The sequence below is a fragment of the Herpailurus yagouaroundi genome, unplaced genomic scaffold (genome assembly GCF_014898765.1).
Source record: "Herpailurus yagouaroundi ecotype Mexico unplaced genomic scaffold, PumYag 77, whole genome shotgun sequence".
Taxonomy (NCBI): domain Eukaryota; kingdom Metazoa; phylum Chordata; class Mammalia; order Carnivora; family Felidae; genus Herpailurus; species Herpailurus yagouaroundi.
This window is the reverse complement of record NW_024412388.1, coordinates 20088194-20112359: the sequence shown is the minus strand read 5'-3', so window position 1 is coordinate 20112359 and position 24166 is coordinate 20088194. Positions and strand designations below refer to the sequence as shown.

At 46.3% G+C, this 24166-nt stretch overlaps 1 protein-coding gene and 1 long non-coding RNA gene across 4 annotated transcripts in view; one reads left to right on the top strand and one right to left on the bottom strand.

Moving 5' to 3' along the window:
- ARID1A (AT-rich interaction domain 1A) overlaps positions 1 to 22254 on the bottom strand; it is a 69321-nt gene extending 47067 nt beyond the window's left edge. The window contains exon 1 of one of the 3 annotated variants that reach the window (XM_040466017.1): positions 21058 to 22254. In XM_040466017.1, the coding sequence (XP_040321951.1) occupies positions 21058 to 22197 (1140 nt within the window). In that variant the 5' untranslated portion in view covers positions 22198 to 22254. Of the gene's footprint in view, positions 1 to 15677; positions 15810 to 21057 lie in introns of those variants that run through there. The other 2 variants (XM_040466011.1, XM_040466027.1) reach the window with 2 other exon arrangements.
- Positions 2441 to 2924, top strand: LOC121023857 (uncharacterized). The gene is made up of 2 exons (XR_005787523.1): positions 2441 to 2514; positions 2735 to 2924. It is a non-coding gene; the product is annotated as an uncharacterized LOC121023857 (long non-coding RNA).
- Positions 22255 to 24166: the final 1912 nt, after the last annotated feature.

Here is a 24166-nt window from a genome sequence, read left to right as displayed (position 1 = left end):
AGCATACTTCTGAGAAGAATCTTACGCACCATCCTACACCAGAGAGGTCTTCAAAATTGCAAAGGCATCCCCAAACCCACTCCTTAAAAACAAAAGGCTAAAGGCCAGTTAGTTACCTTTTCCTCCCTCATATCTAGGGTCCTGCACCCCCAACGGAGGACACCTACTTAGCAAAGGCTAGTTAATAAGCATTTCAAGGATCTCTCCATCAACTTTAGGAAATCTTTGCAGTCCAAAAATAAATGCAAATCAAAGAAATTCTTATTCTAAAAATAAAACTAAGACATTTCCCTTTCCTGGACATCAGACTTCTGACCTCCTCTCTTCACCAAAGAGTTCTAATCAACAGAATATTCAGTTTAGCAAACTAAAATATATTCAGTTCAAACAATCTGATTACTCCGATCTCCTGTCCAAGTTAAACATTTGCTCATATCAAAAGGGGAGGTAAGTCGGGACCTAACTCATACTTGTGACATTTAAAACCATTGTGAAAGATTTGTGATTTGCAGTTATAGATGAAATGCCATCTTCCAATCTCTCATAACAGAAAAGGGGCTTTAAATCATCACTAATCAGTTTTACTGGAAAAGAGCAATCTCAGGCCAGAAAAATCCCTACTACATGCAAGACAGAAAAGCCAGTATCAGCAGTCTGCAGACACCAAGAAAGAGGCAGGGGATGGGAAACACCAAATTCTGGCTGCAAAGAGCCAGAGATTCCACTCTGGGAATGATGGAGAGGAAATCCTTTCAATGGGAAACCACAGGAGTAGATTTTACTGTGATTACACTTCAAAAGCAAAGGCTCTGCCACAAAGACACATAATTGAGAGGAAAACGCTGCCCCCTTGATCAGGGAAGTCGGGCCTCTTGCTGTATATACTCTCCTGCATTCATAAAAACATAAAAATTTAAAAAGGGGGGAAAGAGGCATAAGAAAAAAAATCCACCTCCATCCACCACTTATCGCTTTCCAGATTACTGACAAACTGCCTGTCAAATAAAATGCATCAAAAGACACAGTTTAGGGGCATCAAAGCCAAGGAGGCCTAGTAGGCTAGACCTTCCTCTAGCAGGTTGTAGACTGTCCATTTGCATAGAGTCCCCCTATCCTAAGCAGAAAGAATTACATGCCCCTCCAGACCAGTGAGCTAACGGGATCCCTTACAACTTCTTATTGACCCCAAGGAAAGCCATAACAATCCTCAGGGTTGCTGGGATACAACAAACTGGACTTCAAATTCTCCAACTTCTGACCATGACCGATAGAGAAGAGAGCAGAGAAGCCCCCCGCCCTCCCCTGCCTCCTGTCAAACTTCCAGGCAGAAAGATTCTATTCACCAAAATGTATCACACCATGTTGCAGTGGCACCAAGAAAGACAAACTCAATGTTCTTGAAATGAAAGTCCGACTGAGCAAAGCTCCAGGCTTTGGTCTCAATCCAAAGACACAGAAAGGACGTGACCAGGCAGCAACCGTAAGGAGCCAGATTTGGTATCCCAAGACTGGCAAGAACAAGAGGGGAGATGGATGGGCCGGGGCTGCGGAGACGGTGTCCATCAGAAAGCAGAAGTCTTGCCTCCCATTTGTTCTGTCATCCTAAATGCCAACTAGACGGGGCCAGTATAAACTTAGTGCCATACCCTGGAATTTGGACATTTAAATATTATTCCTTACTCCTTGTGTTTTCAATTCATTCCTGGCCAGATTTGTTGTATGACTTTTAATAATAACAATAAAAAAAAAAGCATCCCTGGCTCTTTAACCGAAAGAACCCCCTAATTGATTCCCACAGTAATTAACCTGCATTTTACCTCAGAGAGCGGTAGTTAAGGAAGTCGGCACTGCTATTTATAACTCATCTCAAATTGAGGGCAGACTGCCTAAAATCTAACACATCCCAGCTGTACTCCTGTTTGAACTGGGGCCAAGGGAATTTTTTAAAGCAATCTTGGCACCGAATGAATGACACCAACAGTATGAGAGCGCGAGCGGTTGTGTTGTGGTGACGTAGCACTGGAGGTGGAATGGGAGGGGGCCAGTGTACTGTGATCCCTCTCGTGCACGCCTGCTGCTCGCGAGTCCCAGTACAGTAAGCTGGGAACCGCCCACTGAGAGCCAAACACAGGAAAAGGCTTTTCCTGTGGAACGCCTTGAAGTGAGAAACACATGGCTAATCTGCATAAACGCGAAGCCACACCGCCCCTGCCAGGAAGGTTAGTGCTCGTAATCTCTGGCCATGAAGCTGGCTGCCTGGGAGGACTTGGACTGGCGCCTGATAACCCAGAAAGAGCCGAGAGAGAACAGATGGGTAAGGACCCCGGCAGAAAACAGCCCCGGGTCACGTGACTCGCCACATGGCCCCGCCAGCACAAACTATTGTCTGGCCGCGGAGCTCCCATACAAAGGCACCCGGCCTCAGCTTCCTGTGATTACAGGGACAGGCGGCAGCTGTTGATCCAGGGACCCTCCCCTGTTGAGGAGCATTCCAGGCGGGGACAAATATAAAAGGTAAGGACTCTCCCAACCAACGCTTTCAGCTTCCCGCGAGCTCCACGTGGCTCCACTGGGATCCTACGGTGGACAGAATAGACTCCCCTAAAACGAACCACCCTTTTTACCCTGGTACACATTAGTTAACCAGAATAAGTCATTCTCATGGTGTCCCCCTCCCCAGCCACACACATCTGTATCCAAAGCCGCCTCATCCTTTTCTTACTTACTCTTCCAGTATTTCGTGGCTTTGAAAATTGTTCAAAAACCCTTACTCCAACTGAAGAGAAACTGCCCAGAAATCTGTTTAGTTCTATCCCCAGACTCTGCCTCCTAAAATAAAGAGACTTCCTTCATTTGGGTTTGCGTTTAAACAGGTTTCCTTACTGTTTATGTGACCTAGGACAATAAAACATTCCTTAACTTCCTATTGGCCTCACCAGAGTCATTAAGATTTTCTGAAGCTAAATTGAAGTTGATGATAGGATAAGAAAAATATCTCATCAGACATACCAACACCTGACCCCGGAAATCAAACCCACTCAGCCCAAGATTCTTATTATCCTTCTTAATCTCAGAATCATACCCCAAATTTTCTACTTTACAAGAGATGGGAAACAATTCATTCTAGTTCTAGTTCATTCACATTCTAAACAAACTGGTCATCTGCCTATGGGGAGAGACAAATTACCAACATCTACCACTCCGAAGAGACAGGTTTAAAAACCAAATCTTTTCAAATTCCACAAGTGTCCAAGTTGAATATAAATTAAAAACCCAGGGGTGCCTGGGTGGCTCAGTCGGTTGAGCATTTGACTTTGGCTCAGGTCATGATCTCACAGTTCATGAGTTCGAGCCCCGCGTCGGGGTCTGTGCTGACAGCTCAGAGCCTGGACCCTCCTTCGGGTTCTGTGTCTCCCTCTCTCTCTGCCTCTCCCTCGTTCATGCTCTGTCTCTCTCGGTCTCAAAAATAAACATTAAAAACAATTTTTTTTTACATCCAAACTCAATGAAAATCAACCCTATTCTGTTTACAGAAACAATTCTATTTTTTAAAATGTTTATTTATTTTTGAGAGAGAGAGACAGAGCATGAGCAAGGGAGGGGCACAGAGAGATGGGGACACAAAATCTGAAGCAGGCTCCAGGCCCTGAGCTGTCAGCACAGAGCCTGATGCAGGGCTGGAACCCACAAACAGCGAGATCATGACCTGAGCCGAAGTTGGCCACTCAACCAACTGAACCACCAAAGCGCCCCTGTTTACAGAAACAATTCTACAAGATTAGGGCATGTTCCTCTTTGCAGACTAAGCAAGAACTCATTTCAAAGACATCACTTGAAGCAGCAGCCTGACCAAACCCCTAAGAGGGGCTGCAACCAGACATCAGACTTGACCTTCCAACCCATACCTGTCTCTAAAGTGATAGAGAACAAGGTGCCTCTCTCCCTGGCTCAGAGAAATTCAGGCTACTGTGCTCCATCCTTCCAGATCAGATGAACAGAGAACGCTAACTAAGGGTAGGAAAAAAAAAAAGAGAGACCAAAGGGGTAAGAGTCATTGAATCATCTAGCAAAACTCAAACAGATTATGAGAGCCAACTGTAATAACCACCTCACAGCTGTCCACCCAAAAGAGACATGCCAGAAAAACCACAACCAGGTGGCTGGTATTTTCTTTATTTCTTCCTGGGTTCCAGAAAGAGTCCTTCAAATAATGCAGCTACAGCACCAAACTAATGAACTTATTAACAAATGATCAAGGCTTTCTCATCCAGAACACTTTCACACAGAAAATGCTCTTCTGTAAATGACAAAGATCACTTTTTTGAAAGACCAGACTTAGCTAACGAATCTCTCCCATTTCCAACGACTTACAAAAGCCTCTGAGAAAACCATACAACTTCCCTTTTTTTTTTTTTTAATTTGAGAGAGAGAGAAAGAGAGAGAGAATCCCAAACAGGCTTCACACCCATTGTGGAGCCCGATGCATGGGGCTCCATCCCACGACCGCTGGGATCATGACCTGAGCCAAAATCAGGAGTTGGACACTTAACTGACTGTGCCACCCAGGTGCCCCAAAACACTAGAAACCATACAACTTCTTGAGAAAGAATTCCTCTTTAGGTGCTGCTTCAATCTCAGGGCTCTAAAAACAGTAAGGCCTCAAGAAGATGATTAAACAGGAACTGAAATGCCATCTGACAAAATTAAACATCCCCTTCTATACAATATTTTAATCTCAAGAGTAAGGCAGCAGCACAACATGGTGAGGAGTACTAAGCTGAGAGGACACCTGGGTCCCCATCCCAGTTCTCTGACTGACTCCCTGGGGTGAGCTGGGGGTGGGGAGGGGCAAGGCACTAACCGGGTTGTACCTTAACTTCCTCAGCAACACAATGGAATCCTGCCCTCCAGATTCTGAATCAGCAGCTCTGGGACAGGGCCAAGAATCGCCTCAGGAGAGTCTCACGTCCAGTCTAGGAGCATTTGGGCTACATGCCCTCTTTCCCAAACTCCTCCCATCTCTAGCACCAAGTGACTCTAGAACGCAGATGCACATGTCCAATTTCCTTAGCCAAGAAAGGGTCTGAAGAGGGCAGTGCCTGGCCAACAGAGAAACAATCAGGAATGCACCTCAGATTCCCAGATTCCCAAATAAGCAGCATTCTCAGTCAAAGCCAAGCTTTCCTAAATTCCTATACCCGGTCCCTGGATTATCTTGTTCACCTGAACACGTATCACTAACGTACTATATACTTATCTTGTTCACCATCTGTATTCTAGACTAGAATATAAGCTCCAGGAAGGTAAAGATTTGTGTGTAAAACAAACTTTCCTACTTTAAAAGTAGGAAAACTGTCGAAGAGAAAGTGAAATTCTAGAGGCCTTGCAATTCCTAACCTTGTTCGTGCAGAGGAAATGCTTTGGCCCTGGGTGGCCAGTCCCACATAATGGTTAAGAGCTCTGCCCCTGCAATGCCTTCAACTTCTCTGTCTCTCAGTTTCTGCAACAACAGAATAGAGACAATAGTAGTAGCACCCTCAGCAATGAATGAATGAGTTGATACATTAAAACAAAACACTGTTCCTCAAACCAGCAGGATATGCTCTGGCCTCACTATCTCTCCACCAGGTACTCTTTCTTCAGGTATTAGTCTAGCTCTCTTTCACATCAAATAACACTTTAATCTGGTCTTCCCTGGTGAACCCATCTAAAATTTCAATCCTGCACACCTCTTATACCTGGTCCATGACAAATCTTTCTCCTGAGCATGTATCTCTAGAACACTCTATGGTTTACTATTTATCTTGCTTAATGTTTATATCCTAGACTAGAATATATAAGCTAGTGGGTGGGTATGTGTCTAGAAGAACTAGAGGTGGATGTGTGTTTAATTGACTGCTATATCCTCTAGCACCCAAAATGTTAGCTATTATCATCCTACACAAGTCCCAAATTTCTAGAAACGAAGCTTAGCAACCAGAACACATAAGGTCTGGTCCCCATGCATTCCAGACCAGAAACCCAAAGTGGTCAATTAGAGGTTAACTAACAATCAAATAAATTAAGGTTATGCTTTTTAAAACAGAGAAAAAAGTATAGGCTTTGACAAGTCACCTCCCTTGGCACCAGAACCATCTGTAAAACAGGGATTAAAACCTAACAAAGATATGAGACAGCTGAAGCGATTAGGTACGTGAAATGCTCGTTAAAGTACCAGTTCATAAACTATACATACAACAGACATTACTTCCCTCTCTCTACCCTCAATAAGAGGAAGAGCAGAATGGGTTGAAGGCAAAGTTTCAAAGTAAATGCTTAAGAATCAAGAACACACAAGTCAGACATCAAAAGGATTGAGGAGTCCAGTTTTCAAGCTCCATCTACTTTCAGTCTGTTCTCCCAAAGGAATTTGTTCAGTAGCTCCTCCCAAGAATCCTGACAGTAAATAAAGCCCAATAGTTTTCAACCAGGACAGTACTAAATCCCTGAGAAGTGTTTGGAAATAAATGTATCAAAGTGCCTTTTTTTGGTTATCATATCAACTCTGTGGTGCTACTGGCATTTATTACCTGGGGAGCAGGATGCCAAATGTCCTGCAATGCATCTCCACACAAAGAAGAGCCTCGATGAGAAACAATGGACTCTAGCCCATTACAAGTCCAATCTTAGATGGAGAATTTCCTGTAACACTTGACCCTGGAGCAGTGAAGGGAAAGGGAATCAGAACTGGCCAGTACCCATCCCAAGAGCCCAACATTACAAAGTCACCCAGTAGCCACGGTAATCATAAATAGAAATTTACTTTTAAAAATGGTTGGAAGATAATTTACTGAATGAATGTGGTACTTCTCCTCCAGTGCACTTATTACAATTTAATTATGGTTATTTGTGATTATTTACTTACATCTTTCCCCACTAGAAAGTACTCCATGGAGGCAGAAATTATGAATCCCATGTTCACAACACAGTGACTGATACATTGTAGAAGCTCGGGAAGTATTTGTTGAGTTACTATAAGCAATTGACAAAAGGAAGGTAGGCACTCACAGGTTTTCCAAAAAAAAGGTCTGCCATTAAGATTTATTACACTGGCAAGTCCCAACTATCGTATGCTTCAAAGTCAGTAACAGGACTGGGTAATTAAGTGAGCCAAAAAAAATGTTATTATCCCCAAAACTGAGAAACGGGGAATATGATCAAAGTCTAGGAAATCTTGATGGTGTGCAAGAAAGATCGGCTGGGATACTGCATCCCAATAAATGCCCAATAATTAAAAACAATGGGCAGATCTTGCTACCCACATAAGGTGGGATGGATTGACACCAGGAAAAGGTACTTCCTCCCACAAACCACCCTTTGGTGTTTCTAGGAGGGAAAGGACCTTATGGATGGACCACAAGCCCAACTAAGTGGTGCAGTTTTTTAGACATTTTCTGCCCTGCTCATTTGTCATTTATCATTAAGTCATATGGTACACTTAAGGAATACACGGAGAGGCAAGGGTCATGTAACCTTACAGAGATTCACCCAGGAGGATACACAGCAACTTATCTTTAAGTTTATTTATTTATTTGGGGGGGGGGGGAGTGCGCACAAGCGGGAGAGGGGCAGAGAGGGAGAGAGAGAACCCCAAGCAGTCTCCACGCTGTCAGCACAGAGCCTGATGCAGGGCTTGATTCCACTAACCGTGACATCACGTCTTGAGCCGAAATCAAGAGTCAGCCCAGCCGACTGAGCCACCCCAGCAACTTTTCAATAAAGTTCAATAAAGATAACACTTCTAAATCACACCTACTTCTGACCTAGTTTCTAAAATACTCCTCCTTCTTCCATATTAAACTGCTTTGCAGATAACTGCTCAAAAACAAACAAAAAAAGGCAAAGGCAAAAACTGCTCCTAGTCAGAAAACTTTAAGGCCTCATTTGCTTTCTCTTTAAAAAGCTCTCCTTTTCCCCACTCCTTTTATTTTATCTATAACTCCAAACTTGGACTGGTCTTGCATGGGTTATATAAAAAGATCCTAATTTTTTCTAAGTGCACAGTTCTACATCCTGCCAAAATTTCTCCTTCTGTACTATAAAAGGTGTCTGTGACACATCATTGAGCTGTAGGAACTTGATTTACATGCAGTCGGAGATTCCGTTTGTCATCAATCCAATCAAGTCCTGTATTTCAGTAAAGACACTGAGAAGCAGCAGCAATGCCACTGTGTTTATTTAATTCCTAGTGCTGCCTTGGACCACTTTCCAAAAATGCCAGTCTCTCACCTGGTCCCCCTAAGTTCACTCTGAACTACAACAGGCACGATCAAGTAAGTTAAAGAATGGCCCAGGGCATAGCCAACCTTACTAAGATTATAGTGCCTCCAAATCCTCAGGCTTTTTTAAGGTCAACAATTCCCTGAATGAAAAGCCAAGAGTCCTGTAAATTGTCCAGTTCTTTTCAAAGCTCCAAAAGTACATTGGTACCAACCTTCTCTACACCACTGTTCACACAAATGTGTATAGGAGACCCTGGCTTCATCATTTATACTAGAAATACATTGGACCAGACCAATGTTACCAGCTGTCTTTTCTGAAGCTTATTTGTCTCTCCTCTTTATTTGTTATCTCTGGCCAGTATAATCAAATTGAGATGTGTACTTGGCATGCTAAGTTATGCAAATCTAGCTAAAATTTATCTCTTCCTCACCCCCTTACCCCCAAGTGTGTTTGGCTCATACACTTTTATTCAAGGCACACAGAATTTCCTTTTGGTGAATGTGTCTGGGTGGATGAACCCAGCTATCTCAATCTCATTTTATTTTAAACCAAAATACCATAATGAGACCACATATTGGTCACTTGAGGTTTTATGCAGGGGTTTTAAAGAAGCCGATTCAAAGCTGCGCTGGGAAAGCAGAGAATTCAAATCACAGACCAGAAAGAAAAACAAAAATGTTACAAATCTGTCATGTCCCAACACAACCCCAAAAACAGATCAAGGAGGGCTAAGAAACAGTCTCCAGACCAAGGCAATAAAGTGGGAAAAGAGAGCAGAAGAGGTAGAGATCATTTAGGAAAACTTCTGTTTGTTGGTTTATTAGATAAAGGCACTGGCTGCCGCTAGTTAGCCAGGCAACTCCAACAGAGGTACACAGATATCAGGAATTTTTACTAAAATGATGTTGATCTGAAAGTGGTATAAGCTGCATCTCCAGTACTTTTAAAACATTTAAGCAGATCTGGTGTGGTAAAGTTACGGAGGCCTCCATGCGCTCTGTGTTCTGCTAACGGAGTTAGACACCAGAGGACAGAATGAAAAAGAGGAAAAAAAAGAACAGAGAAAATAAAGAAAGCTATAAGGCAGAGGGACGACAAAGTGAGTTTAAAACACACAAACACACACACACAAAGAACATAAAACTCCCTACTGGAATTTTTGTCTGTGCATACAAATGTTAAATCCCAGATCAAACTGTCAGCATACTGCCTCCTCAAAGCCTCAGCCTTCATTGCAGCCGGGTCACAGTGATCTCAGCTTCAGTCCTCAGGCAGGAAGGAAAAGAGGCCTGGTACAAGGAAACTTGCTTGTATTGGGGACGATAGAGAAACCACATCAGGTTTTCAGAAAGCACAGGTGTACCAGAACACGGGTTCTCCACTAGGTCTTTTGCATGGTTACTGTTTATTATCTGACCATTTCTCTACCTTCCATTTCTGGGTCAAGTACAATCATTATTTATTACATACAACTAGGGACAGGTCTTGGCTCAAATGTCCACCCCTTAGAGAGACATCATCTACTTCAACGATGGGTGATTTGTCAGGAGTTGACTTAATGGGTTTATTTGCTAGGACTTTAAGACAAGAGACACAAGGAAAGGAAAAATCACAGTACAACTGGCTAGCCACTGGGGCTCAGGTGAGAGAGGGAGGGAGGTCTTTGAGGATGACCTGAGAGACCAGCAGATCACTGAAGGTCCTGTTCTCAGATCACAAGCCATCATAAGCAGAAGGGACATCATGGTGTTCAATTAAAGCTTTCCAAACTGGCATCTACAAGAATCACTTTCTTAAGCAATTTACTTGGCTGGTCATACCTGGAGACCACAGGTCACCATCCTAAAATTATCTTTTCCACCTTCATCAAACAACCAGTACCACAGATTCAGATTATCCTCATGCTACATGTCACCAAAGAGCTAAGAAGAAAGAGAAATGGAAGGCAGGGAGTCCCCAAGCCCTATAAAGAAAACAGACATTTTCTGTCACTAGAGTTTATCATTATTGCATAATAGAAGATCCATCTCAAAAGTATTTCCTTACTTCTCCCCCAACCCCAAGCACTTTTAACCTTTTCTGTATCCAGTAACTCTTTCACATCTTGGGAGAAACACATACATCTGAAATATTAGCCTATGGTGTAATCTGGAAGAAGCCCCTCGGGTCATTCGGATGGACTCTAGCCCAGTTGAGCATAGATGCCTAAATCCGGTAGTTCCAACTTGGGCCTGCATCACAATGGCCTGGAGGGTTTGTTAAAACAAAGTTTTGGATTCAGTAGGTCTAGACGAGTATTTGCATTTCTAAACAGGGCCCAGGTAATGCTGAGGCTAATGGTTAGGGACCCCCCACTCCCCATCCCCTGGAGAACCACTGCACAAATCTGTCTCTCAAACTGACAACAGGTACTTAATAAAATTTGTTGGTTTTTTCTTTTAAGTATTAATATAACTTAGATGCAGCTAAAAACTATGGGATAGCTTTTTTTTTTTTTCAGTTTATTTATTTCGAGAGGGAGAGGGAGAAAAGGGCAGAGAAAGAGGGGGAGAGAGAATCGCAAGCAGGCTCCATGCTGTCAGAACAGAGCCCTACATGGGGCTTAATCTCCCGAACTGTGAGATCATGGACCTGAGCCGAAATCAAGAGTCAGACACTTAACCAACTAGCTTTTAATTCAGTGAAGATCAACAACAGTCTTTAACCACCAATACTATCCCCCTCTCAAGCAGGGGCCTCTACCAACCAGGAGTCATGTTCAAATTTTATTTGATAATAGTATTTTCACATATCTCATTAATATTTATTGAAGCCTGCAAGGTAGATACTTTTCCTCATTACACAGTTGAGGATACAGATTCAGAGAAGTGACTTGCCTAAAGTCACACAGCCTAAGGGAACTTTAAACCTTGGTTTTAGAGCTGACTCTACTAGGAAACTCTGTGTGAGGCACTTAATCTTTGTGTTCACTTTCCCCAAGTGGAAATTAAGACAATAATCTTTGCCTCTCCTGCAAGTGCTCCAAGTCATAGAAAGTAAAATCACTCTGCAAATATTTTTGTAATGCAAGTTACTCTCACTTAGATCAAAGTGAAGGAGTCTATTTTTGAGCCTCAATCCATCACCCACCCACCCCCAGCCCGCCAACACTTTCAAAGACCCCTCCCGAAAAGAAAGTGGCCTGAGGACCAAATGCTGCCAACTCTTACACTGGGATCACATGGCCACTCATCAGAAACTTAAAAAAAATTCTAAATGGACAGAAATCTAGGCATAATGTAAAATTGTAACTTTTCAGTCTTTCACCCCATTTAAGAGGTCTGGGCCATTGCAAAAATAATGTCCCAAAAAGCCTTAGTGCTTAAAACATTTATTTTAGAGAAGCAAATTTAGTATTTTACGTTACAACTCTAGAGAATCAGACAAACCTTGATTCATATCAGAACTCTACCTTTTACTAGCATATTGCCCTAGGGCAAATTTCTCATTTTTACTGTTTCCTCATGTGTAAAGTAGGAGGAGTAACAATAGAAACCCACCTCACATGGTTTTGAAAATGAAATCAGTAAATTCATGGAGAGACCCAGCATAGAGCTTGCACATTGTAAGTGCTCAAATGCATGGTTGCTATCATTAATACTCACCCTCCACATGCCATCATTTGAAAATTTGGATCTCAGTGAGGCTTTCAGCCTATCCGTGGCCCAGGACACAGTTACGGATAAACTACCTATAGAATTGTTCCCGCAGTCCTTTATAATAGAATTATCTTTGGCAATCAGATTCCTAAACAGATAAATAGTTAGAAGTCTACCACTGTTGGACCAACCCAAGAACTCCACCACCTTCGTAACAGAGGAAAAAAGAGAGAAAGCCATCTGTATGCACCAGGCAAGGCACAGCAAGAAACAGCAATTAATTCCCAGCATTAGGTGACTTGTTCGCTAAGGACAAGAGAAAGCCATAATAAGGTCCACCCAGAGAGAGGGGGGGAAATCACTGTGCAAGAAGAGGCCGAAGACATACTTGTTTCCTCTAAAAGGAAGCGGCCATGCACTTCAATCATCTACCACGTGGCTGAACTCACACTTTCTTAAAGTACACCGGCATAAGTCAGTTGAGAGTAAACAGCTGGACCCAGATGCACTCATGCCCAGCAAGCAAGTTGTGACCTCAAGGGAAACAGGAGGCAAAATAAAAAACACAAAGTACACGGCAAATGGGTTTTTAAATGACTGGTATCACACCAACCCCTAAACTCCCCTGCTGCAGTCATGCTGGTGCTAGATCTTGAGCAGGGAGTTCCTTTTAACAGAGATGTCTATAAACAAGCAAGCTGAAAGCTAACAAGTTTAAGAGGGAAAAAGCATACAAAAATCTTGGCTGCTGGTGATGAGCCACAGAAAATCATAAATGTGCCCGTGCCAAGGGAGGAGGAAGTCTAATATCTAACATTGCAGACTTGGGAACCCAGAAGCAACGAAGCCATAAGGAAGCCCAAATGTAGAAGAGGAAAAAAAGCACATGGCACATTTCCTCTTCATATGGGTGGCAATTTAAGCAGCACTCTGGGCCTGCAGAGCCCATAGCCCCAGTGCCCCAAGCTCCTTAGTATTTCATATCAACATTAACTTCCTGGAGGGCGACAAAAATCTGTCCTGGATTACTGGGTGATTTCTAATATGTACCATAACCAACACTAAGTCAACATTTTAGGGATCAAATTTCCTACTCTGCAGCATGTTGGAATGCATTCTTGGCATTAGACTGCTCATTGCAGTACACCCTTAGAAAATGCAGAAGCCACTGGTAAATAAAGACTCAACTTGTCCCAAGACTATCTTCTAGTATGCATAAATGACTAACAAAAACAAATGAAAGTTCACTCAGATGTCCTTTTACATTCAACAAAAACTAATTCCATCCATTTGAATGGCGGGGGGGGGGGGGCACAATTTCAGGGAAGAATACTCAAGATAGTTAATTCCACATTCACCCTAACTTGGATTCCTCTAAAACTTAGACTAAGGAGTTCATCTCAAGCCCCTACTCACCAGCTATCCATGGCAGATGAACCACTGCGCCCTAATTCTGAGTTACTGGAAATTTGCTTTGCCAAATGCCAGAGTATTTTCTAAACTAGAATCTGTATTTAAGACTCCACTCCGTACTTGTATTCTGGAACAGTGTAACCTATCCTTCTCTTCCAGGTGAAAGCCCTGTAGCAGCCTGGCACTGGACTCTCTATGCATTTTCAGCTGTTAAAGCATCCACTTACAGTCCTTGAAAAGTGCCAGAAATCATGTGTGTTCCAATCACACATGGATCAGCAGGTAAAGAGAAACCAAAATCACTACATTGCAGAGGCTCCCATAAGGAATAAGCATGTGTTTGCACCATTTATGAGCTTCTTGGCCACAGCCAACCTAATCAAAAACAATATTAAAGGCCATTTCTGTGAACAGATGGGCAAACTGTGTACATGCAGGCTTATCCACCTATCAACCCTCAATAGAAGGTCTCATCCAAGCAACTCAGCTTCAGCACAGCTCCCAACTCTTCAGAAATAGCAGCAGCCTAAGTGTCTGGACAGGTACTTCACGACTCTTGTTTTGCTTAAAAAAACTCAATTAACTCTACCAAAAAGAAGAAGAAGAAAAACAGGCTCTCCAACCAAAGTTAAACCACCGTCACTGCAGAGTTGTCCAGGGCACACAACTCTGAAGGTGACACAACCTTCCAAACCCGAAATTACTACAAAAGAGCCCCTGAACTGGCCAAGAACTTGGCAGGTTGTACTAAAGGCCCCACATAACCACAAGAACCACTAAGACCCTGGAACCACTCTCACGGAATTTTACAGTTACAGTCCAAATTCTCAAAGTCACTAGAATGAGACAAGTACAGGTCTGGGGAGGGTTGTGTAGTTTGGATTCTATAAAGCCCATGGAACTCAGAGTAGCGGTATGAAAAGGCAAATTAATATTTTAACTTTCCCCCTCTTGAACATTAGGCTTCACAAATCATTGCCTCTGAAAAGCTGTCCCAGGTTAACCTTGCCCAACTCTGATTGCTCCTTATTCTGGAATTCCTTCAGCCCATACACTTAGGTTGGTCTATACCCATTTATCAAACCCTGCTTTGCAAGTTTTCCAGATGTATGCACATAAGCATGCTTCACCAAGAAAACGAAATTCCTCTGAAGCAGATACTGTCTCTTTTAAGTCCCTTCCTAATATCTAACTGGTGTGTTCACATAGAGCAATTTCCTATTTCCATTTGAATCTCCAAATCCCCCTGAGCTAAAAATTATACTCTCAGCAATGAGCCTCATGTTCTAATATCCTTACCACCACACTGACAAAGGCCTGGGCAACCACTGTCTGTGTCAACGCAAGTTTTTGCATTTTGTTTTAAAACAAGCTGATAGCCTTTGGTAAGTTAGCAGAACGTAAAAATTATGGTCAGGGCCATAATGACATTCATATTCCTTACTGCTATGCTAAATCAAAAAGACACTTGCAGGACTCTGGTCTATAAAAACACTTCTTGGGGCACCTGGGTGACTCAGTCAATTAAGCGTCCCGCTTCAGCTCAGGTCATGATCTCACGGTTTGTGGGTTCAAGCCCCGCATCGGGCTCCGTGCTAACAGCTCAGAGCCTGGAGCCTGCTTCAGATTCTGTGTCTCCCTCCTTCTTTGCCCCTCCCCAACTCACACTCTCTTTCTCTCAAAAATAAATAAACATTAAAAACACTTCTTGTAAAGAAAAGCAGTGTCAGAGTCAGTGGATTTTGTTTAAAAAGAGATTTTTAGAAGATAAATCTGGTTATCTCACAAGGCTACCAAACCAGAGTACCACAGGCACACAGCTAAAATACTTCTAAAATATTTCTTCCTCCACAAAAAGAATGTTTCACTGAAGGAACTCAGAAATGTTTTTAATCCTAAAATGGCAATTTCAAAAACAAAGATTGAATCTATCCATATAACCCTTCAGGCAGGATTTAGTGAGCCCCCAAACATTTGGACTTTGTACTAACCCAGGAACTTGGGAGCATTAACATATATGTGTGTGTGTGTGTGTGTGTGTGTGTGTAAATATATATGTAAATATATATATGTAAATATATAAATATATATATATATATATATATATATATATATGATGCACAGAAGAAGTCCAGTAAAAACTATACAAATAAACCCAACCCTTAAAGCGGGCTTATAATTCCAAGAGCCACAGCCAGAGGCTGAGGACGACGCTGAAGTTGCAGTATCTTTTTTTCTCCTTTCTGGTATTCCAAAAATGCAAACCCAACCCTAGAAACATCTCACCAAACTACAAAACCTTTCCAAAAGAACAAGGCTTTAAAACTCAAAGTCTCATAAACCAAGCTTTTGGAGCACACTTACCTCACTATTGAAACTTAGGATCTTCTTTCCAGACTTCTGTTTATTTTCTCTCTGAAACTGCAATCCATTTTGAACGGGGCTCCATGTGCCCTGAACTACGCCTAGACCCAGGACCATGGAGGCTTCTCTTCCAGCGTAGTGTCTTTTCACTTCCAGTCTCTTTTAGATCATCTCTCCTAGCCTCCATCCACACCTCCACACCCCCAGTACTACCCTCTTCCCTATCCACATTTCCTTTCCTCCAAAGTTATTTTATTCCACCACATGAGAACAGACTAGCATTATCTTTGCTTGAAAACTGTTTATTAATTTGCCTGTCAAACATTCTATAGAGCCGTTTACATCTTACTACAGAAACCTCCTGGGTACATATTGACAGCTCAGCAAGTATTTACACAAAGCTCTGAAACATTTGGTTCCTTCAGAAGAGGAAGGAGCTGCTGTGTCAAGCAGAGAATTATCAAACACCTTTTCCTCTCCCTTTTTTCCTCTTTTATAAAGGGAAGCTTCTTCCTTCTAGCATACCTCTAAGATGCCTAAATTATACTTCTAAACTATCCAGCCAGGAGGAGAAAGAATGGAAATTCAGGTGTGCTGGAGAAGGGAAAGAATAGCATTTCCAGGACCACTTGCAAAACACACCACATAGTTTAAAAAACTAAGGGTATGAGAAAAGGCAATAGGCCTATGAAATTGACCCTGCAATGCTTAGCTTTTCCGTTCCAGTCTCAGGAACTTTTGCTCCTCTCTCAGCAAAACTTACAGGGCAAGTTCAGGCACTCAGATTACAACCAACTGCCCAAACCAGACCTAGACCTGCCCAAACACCTGAAGAGTCTGGAGAACTTAATGCTACCTCTCCCCACCTTCCTATCCCCCCAAGAGAAGCAGAGTGTTAATGTTATGACTATCCACTCCCTACCCCACCCCAAATCTACTCCCAAAATCCCCTCTTAGAGATTTTGAGGCAACTATTTTTCAACACTTGCTTTAATCAAGTCTGCCCAATTTTTCAATTAATGTTTAGTGTTTTAAAACCACCAGCCAGGTGGAATGACTAATGACAAACATAAACAGTTTCAAAACAAAATAGTCTGGTAAGACTTTTTCTGTAAAGGGCCACAGACCATTGTGGTACCCAACTGTTCAGAGCTTGTTCCTGTAAACCCTCAAGAGAAAACAGCCTTGAGTTCCTCGAGCCCAAGGGAAGAAAGATGGTCTCAAGACCCCTACTGGTCAATGTACAGGCAGAAATTGCCTTCATAACAAGTTAGGTGTGGAAGCACAGCCCAATGCGTAGCATCACAGAGGAAGAAGGCCATACAGTCCACCAACTTCACTTTACTGATGAAGAGAAAATAAACCCAAGGTCAGTGGCTTGCCCCAAATCACACAGCTTAATCTAGATCTGCATGTGGAACCAAAGCCTCTTCCTCCTGAATCCTCCACTCTTTACTCCTCACCACTGTGTCACACACAACTCAGTGTGCATCAATAATGATAATGACCAATCTAAACAAGGAGAAACCCAGAGATAAAAGCCATGGGAATTAGGACTCCATGTTAGAGACCAAGGTATCCCAGCTCACTTGCACGAAAGAACTATTTGGTGCCAATTTATTTTGAATACCGTATTTTAACCATATATTTGCTTGGTTCATTTCAGTTGCTTCTAGAATTTTGGGATTTGAAGCCAATCAATACAACAGCAGAGGGGCGGCGGGGGGGGGGCAGAATGGAAAGGGTCCTGACCATTACTTTGTTAGCCTATTTCCACATTAAAAAAAAAGTCCACTAACCTCATTGCTAAAGCCTGCTGCAGACATCACACCCTACAGGAGCCAATCCAACAGATGAATGTTTAATGCAATCCAAGACATCTTATTACAGTAGGTGCCACTTGTCATGGTTACTGGTTGCTCTGTGTCACACACAAAGGAAGGAACCTTAAAAAGTCCTTGCAGGGCCCAATACAAAGAAGCCAACCTTGGTCCTGATGCTTTCTCTTCTCTTGCAACCATCCCAACCCCCATCACCCCTAGTTCCCTCACGGACAGTAGAGAAACATGAAGCCCTCACAATGAAGTGCCGTCTCAGTGTGGTTTTCCTGGTCCCTCCTACTTGAGAGAGTTCCAAGAGTCCTGTATTTTAGCCAGCCCAGAATTTCTGCCAGTAGGCATTCCCATAATAAGCCCAAGATGCCTGTATTTGTTTCCCAGGAGTTGGAAATATCATCTGATATTTCCATAGCAAGAACTAACAGCCAAACTTCTACAATCAAATCCATCTTGATCCCAGACTACATATTCTATTTCATTTTTTACTTTGATGAGCTGGTACTACTCTCAAGGTACTAGAGCTAAAAGCATCCCCAATAAAACGCTTTACATGAGGTTCAAGTGCATAGGTGACTAAAAAGTATCTCATCAGTAGCAGGATTCAACACCTTGAGATACAGTATTACTTATGGAAAGCCCTAAAGGGAAAGTTTGCCTGCTGGGATCTTCCGGCTCCTGTGAAAAAGACAGAGCCACAATACAAACACTCAGCTAATCTTTATTTCATAAAGGCAGAGTCAAATGAGAACGTTACAACCTTAGCTATGTCAATCAATTCTCTGCAAAACGGTCTTAATCCAAGTTTCAGTTAAGGAAAGAAAGGGACAGAGCAAGACCCCATTATTTAAGAATGCTTAAGAATAAGGCATCATGGTCTGATAAGAGGTTTATCCTTTAAGTAGCAAAGAGAAATTCCTATCAAAATCTACCCACCTACATCCCTCATAGAGACTACCACAAAACTGGAAGTTGCACTGTCTCTTCCACAAGTGAATGCTCACTAGCCCATTCTCTGGGCATCAGGGCAACTGGAATGAAATTGAACAGGAATCTATGTTGTATGAAGTGCTAGGAATGGTGATGTTAAAAGTGAAACCGAAAATTCACCCAAGGGCAGCACAAACTTCCAAACAGGGACTGTATCTATTTTCCTACCATTTACTCAGCACACAGCATAGTACTCAGCACAAAGGAAGTGCTCAAATATTCGTTTAATGACTGAAAATCACTATATGGCAAGAGTTGGTTTTATACCCCCCAAAAACAAAGTGTTTGCCTGAATATTATTTTTCAACTTTAATTTTTGCTTTTAAATGAACCTTGACTTAGCCCAAATTTACTCCTCTAATAGTTTACAAAAGGTAAATGACTCAGCCCCCCTCCCCTCAAGGGAAAAGAGATGTAGCATGTCTCTTGTCCAGAGACAAGAGAATGTTCTCTTTGCTAAGACTAAGCTCATCCTCTAGACACTAGAGATTCAATTTAAAATTCTCCCAGTTTCTTGCCCAAACACAGAACATTATGGACAATGTGGAGTCAAGGCACAGCACTCTAAACCTGCCATTTAACACAACTGTTTTCAAAATTCCTACCTTAATAGAAGAGAAAAGCAGTTCTAGAATGAGGAAGGAACACAACTAATCAGTGAACAAAATCTCATAGCAGGAAGGTACAACTGAATACTGCTGGGGCGGGGGGCGGGGGGCATGAAAGGAGCTTTCCCCCTCTTTGAAAAGATACAGGACTCCTGACAAAAGCACTGAAGGCAGAACATGAAGAGGTACGAAGAGCAAAATTAAAATAAAACAGAATGCATAAAAATGTACCTTAAAGTTGTCATTTCTAAGCAAATATCAAGTATCATTACAGGTGGTATCTTTATTATCTTGGAAGATGGGGGGGGAATGGAACATACCTTAAAATGCAAAGAAAAAAACAGTCGACCTCTATTTCAAAGCTCTAAAATAACAGATGACAAAATACAAAACTAGCCTTTTTGATATCTCAGGAACAAATGATAAATTTCACCAAACCAGGCCTTTAGGAGAAAGTCCCTCACAAGATCATGAAAGACATCGGCTTCTCTTTAAATTGAGCTGCTCTCCCAAAGTTCAATTAACAAAAAGAAAGTGTTAACCAGACTCAACATGTAAACAAAGAATGAGGCCAGTCGTCCTTAAAACAGAACACTTGAACCTAATATGAAATTCTCTCTCAGAAAGCTTCCAGTTCTCAAAATAAATAAATAAAAGTTTTCCTCCTACCCCCTCCTATAAAGATCCCACATTTGTCACTCGATAAAAACCCCAGTAAAATAATTTCAATTCTGCAAAGCGAACAGGGTCAAAATTACTCAAGACAAATGCATCTTCAGAGCCATCAAAGAAGTCATTTATACCATCAGGAAAGTCACAAAACCAAAACAAACAGCAAACCCATTGTAGAGAAAAACTCAGCTACTGTTCTGACAACACAGAATCTATTTCAGGCTGCATAAAACATAACAAGCAAAATAAATCCAAGGTACAAGCAAAATGCCACTGCCTCCTCTTTTGTTTCGGCACAATGTAACAAGGGCAGCCTGTCTGGGGCTCTGCTCCTGCTGATACAGTATTGCTGCTTAAACCTCCCTCCTCAAGGTCACAGCCAATTTCAGCTCTGGAATAAAAGGCAGATAGTGGCAGCGATGGTTTGGGTTATCACTGGCAGAAAAGCAGAGTGTAAAAGTTTATGAGCTCATCAGGATTGTTGTACCATTACATCAGAGGCAATTATAAATGGCCAAGAGCAGGAGATGGGGAGCCAATCAGATCACAGATAGGATGTCAACCTAAGACCAACTGTCTCCTGGCTTTGACAGAAGGATTTTACCTCCATAATTCAAATCCCAAACCAAAGCAATCTGCACTTACTACTCCAATCACTCAGCTGTTTACCAGCACTTCCAGGGAGAAGCCCAGGCCACTGGGCCGACGGAGACTAAGACAGGAGATGGCCCAGGCTGCCCTGGGTGAACCGCAGCCGGCCTCTAGCTGCCCCCAAGCAGGCCCCTGCCCTCCCTCGAGGTACCCCCGAACCCGAGGGGCCCCTCCTTGAACGCACAGATGGGGAACGGCCTAGAGAAAGACAGGAGGGCGGGCAGAGAGGAGCGGCAGGTGAGCAAAGAATTGTTCACTCCACTCCCGAGCTCCTAACACCGCACACCCCTAACCTGAGCCCCCAGCACCCCCCTCAACCCCGGCCAGGCCCTTCCCCGCACATTCTGCCCCACACCCCCTTTAAGACCCCCGGAGTTCGAGGGGACCAGGAGGGAGGGAGAAGGGGAGCAAACACCTCAGGGAAAGCCCCACACAAAGGCTGAAGGAGGGAAGGAGAGGAAGGCAGACAGGCAGCCATTTTAAGAGAAGAGCCAGACAATGGCAGCTCCCCAGCAGTGGGGGCCCCGGACTGGGGGTATCCCAAGGCTGTGGCCTGCTCCCCGCAGCCGCCACCCACTCCCAGGACCCCGCTCGCCCCAGCCCCCTCCCCACTCAGCTGTGTACCTGCGGGGTCCGGGCGAGCGGCTGCCCCCCGCCGCCGCTGCTCCCGGGGCTCATGGGCGCGTGGTGGCTCCTTTGTTGGGCCCCTCCCGAGGCGGCTGCTGCCGCCGCCGCTGCTGCCGCCGCAGCCCCCCAGCACTGCGAGGCCATGTCCGCCGGGCCCTTGCCGGCGCCCCCGTCCTGGGGCCCGCCGCCGTAGTCGCCCCCGGGGTAGCCCTGGTAGCCCCGGGCCGAGCTGGGCGACGTGAGCAGTTGGTTGAGGGTGGGGGTGGCGGTGGGCTGGGGGGTTCCCCCGCCGGCCGCTGAGGGGCCGCCTCCCCCCATGGCCCCGAAGCGCTGCTGAGCGAAGGACGAAGACGACGAGGAGGCGGAGGCGCTGGAGGAGGGAGGAGGCTTGGAGCCTGCGGCCGCCGCCGCGCCGGAGCCCGGAGTGCCACCTCTCGGGGAGCTCAGCGCGTAGGCCTGGGGGGGCGGGGGGTAGGCGCTGCGGTTGGGGTAGTAGGAGTTGTACTGGTGGTTGGGGAAGCCGTGGTCGTGCGAGTTCTGCTGGGGCCCCGCGTAGGGCTCCAGGCCCCCGCCGCCGCCGCCGCTCTGCAGCGCTGCCAGGCCAGGGCTTTGTTGTCCGCCATGTTGTTGGTGGAAGACGGCGGCCGCCGCGGCGGCGACGGCAGACGGGCTCCGGCCGTAGGGTTGCCCGAAGCCGTAGGCTGGGGGCGGCAGGGCGGCCGCGGCTGAGTGAGGAGGCGCCCCCACCCCATCGCTGCTGCCGCCGCCGCCGCCGCCGGGCGGCTCCGTGAGGTTATTGTTCAGGGCGGGCCTAGGGCCCGCGTTCCCGTTCGAGTTCTTCAGGTCCGGCTCCGCGCCGGGCCCGCCGCCGGCGCCGGCTCCGCCGCCGCCGCCACCCCCATTGCTCTCGGCCCCGTCCTGCAGCTCCTTTCCCAGCGGCTGCGGCGGCCCCACGGCTGGGCCCTCGCTTTCCTGCCCGGCGGCTGCCTTCATTTCCCCGCGCTCGGCCGCTGCCGCCGCCGCCGCCTCGCCCCCCGCCTCCTCCCGCTGCTGCTGCTCCGCTTTCTTCAGCTCCGAGGGCGGCGGCGGCGGGTTGCCCAGGCTGCTGGCGGCGGCGGGGGCGACCTGCGCGGCCATGATCCCCGCTGTCTCGTCCGCGGAGAGACCCGGCCCTGTCTTCGTCTTCTCCCCCCCTCCCACCCCGCCCCGGGGCCGAGTCCCCCGGGCTGCCCTCCCCACCCGCCCGGGCGGGCCTCGCGGGGCTCCGCTGCTGCGCGGCGCTCGCTCGCTCGCTCCTCTCCCCCCCGCCCCGCCGGCTCAGGCTCCGGGCTGGCGGCGGCGGAGGAGGAGGAGGCGGCGGCGGCCGAGGCGCCGGCGGCTCAGCTGCTCCCGGCTCTGTAGGCTCGGGACCCGGCTCTCCCGGCTCATTCCCCCCAAGCCCTTGCCTGGGAATGAGGGGGGCGGTGGAGGCTCCGCTCCCCAGGGCCTGGCCCCGCTGTGACTCTCCGCTTTCTGCTGCCGGAGAAAGGAGGAGGGAGGGAGGGAGGGAGGCGAGGGGGAGGGGGCGGGGAGGGAGGGAGGGAGGGAGCGGGGGGAGGGGGACCCGGGACGGGCGGGCTGGAGGGCGCGCGGCAGCAGCCCGGGCGCCGGGAGGCAGAGTCGGAGCGCGGACTGGGCCGGGCGCCCTGCCTCCCCTCCCCGGCCGCGGCGCGAGCTGAGGCTGCTGCGCGGCAGCGGGCGAGCGAGCGGGCGGGCGGCCGGACTGAGCGGCTAGAGCGCCCCACTCTCCTCCGAGTCCCCCTCACTCCGACACGAGGCTCAGCACTGCCATTTTACCCAGCGCCGTCGCGGCCGCCTGGCAAACCCGGACCGGAGCGCGGAGCGGGCGCAGGCCATGGAACGGACTCGCTCCCTTCCCCTCACAAAGGAGGAGGGGAGAGAACGAGCCGCGGCGGCGGCAGGCCCTCTGCCGCTTTCGCTCGGCAGCGCCGCCGCCGAAGGCTTCGGGGAAAACCCGGCCCGGAGCCCGCGCCTCCCCGGAGCCTGCGCCGCCTCCCTCCTGGCGTTCCTTCCTATCCGGGTCGGTCCCCTCCGGGCCGTACGGAGGGGAGCGGGCAGCGTGAACTTTACTCGCGGCTGCAAAATTGGCCTGAGCCCGAGACCGCGGCCGCCTCGGCCCAGGCCTGACCCTCTGGCAGCGGTCCTGGTCTCTTGGCTGCTACTTAGCACCTCTACAGCACTTTTATTCTTCAAAGCCTTTTACAAACCCGCTCTTAAAGACCCAGCTGAGTGAGCGAGCAGGGCCTAACATTTTACACCCTTTGCAAGCCCTACGGAATGACAGATCATTTGTTCAGACTTTACGTTTTCCCACTCCCCAGCCCTCTTTAGCCGGGCCTCATAAGGCCCTGGGGGCGTGAGGTCCGACTCTCCCCATTTTCCAGAATTGTAAGACCGAGGGGAGGGGACTGCCCTGTCAGTCAGGGGGCGGAGGAGGGTGATTTTAAAAAGTAGCAAAGTCCCCAAAGCTACCCGCGTACTTAGCCTTGGGGGTGGGGGGAAAGTGATCAAGTTGCATCTTATACAGCAATGGAATCAGACTGTAAGAATGGGTTTGAGACCAAGCTGATCATCTCAGTCTTAGCTCATCCCAACACTAACGTAAAATGGTAACCACTGGAGCTACTTTGGGGGCCTAAGACAGCCTTCCAGCAGGAGAACCCAACCCTAATCTTTTCCCAAGAGAACTTAGCCCACAATGACCAATAGTGCCAGTCTCCAGAGACAATACCTGTAAAACTGGGGAACAGACCACAGAAGAGGCTTTGCAGAAGAGGGACGGCCACGCAGTGGGAAACCATTTTCTCCTTAAAGAGAGAAAAGGGACAGTCTAACAGGTCACTTAGAAAATAGATGTGCCCAGGAGCACCCAGGTGGCTCAGTCAGTTAAGCATCGGACTTTGGTTCAGGTCATGATCTTGAAGTTCGTGGGCTCCAGTCCGGTGTCCCGCTCTGTGCTGACAGAGCAGAGCCTGGAGCCTGCTTCTGAGCCTGGAACCTGCTTCACGTTCTGTGTCTCCCTCTCTCTCTGCTCCTTCCCCGCACA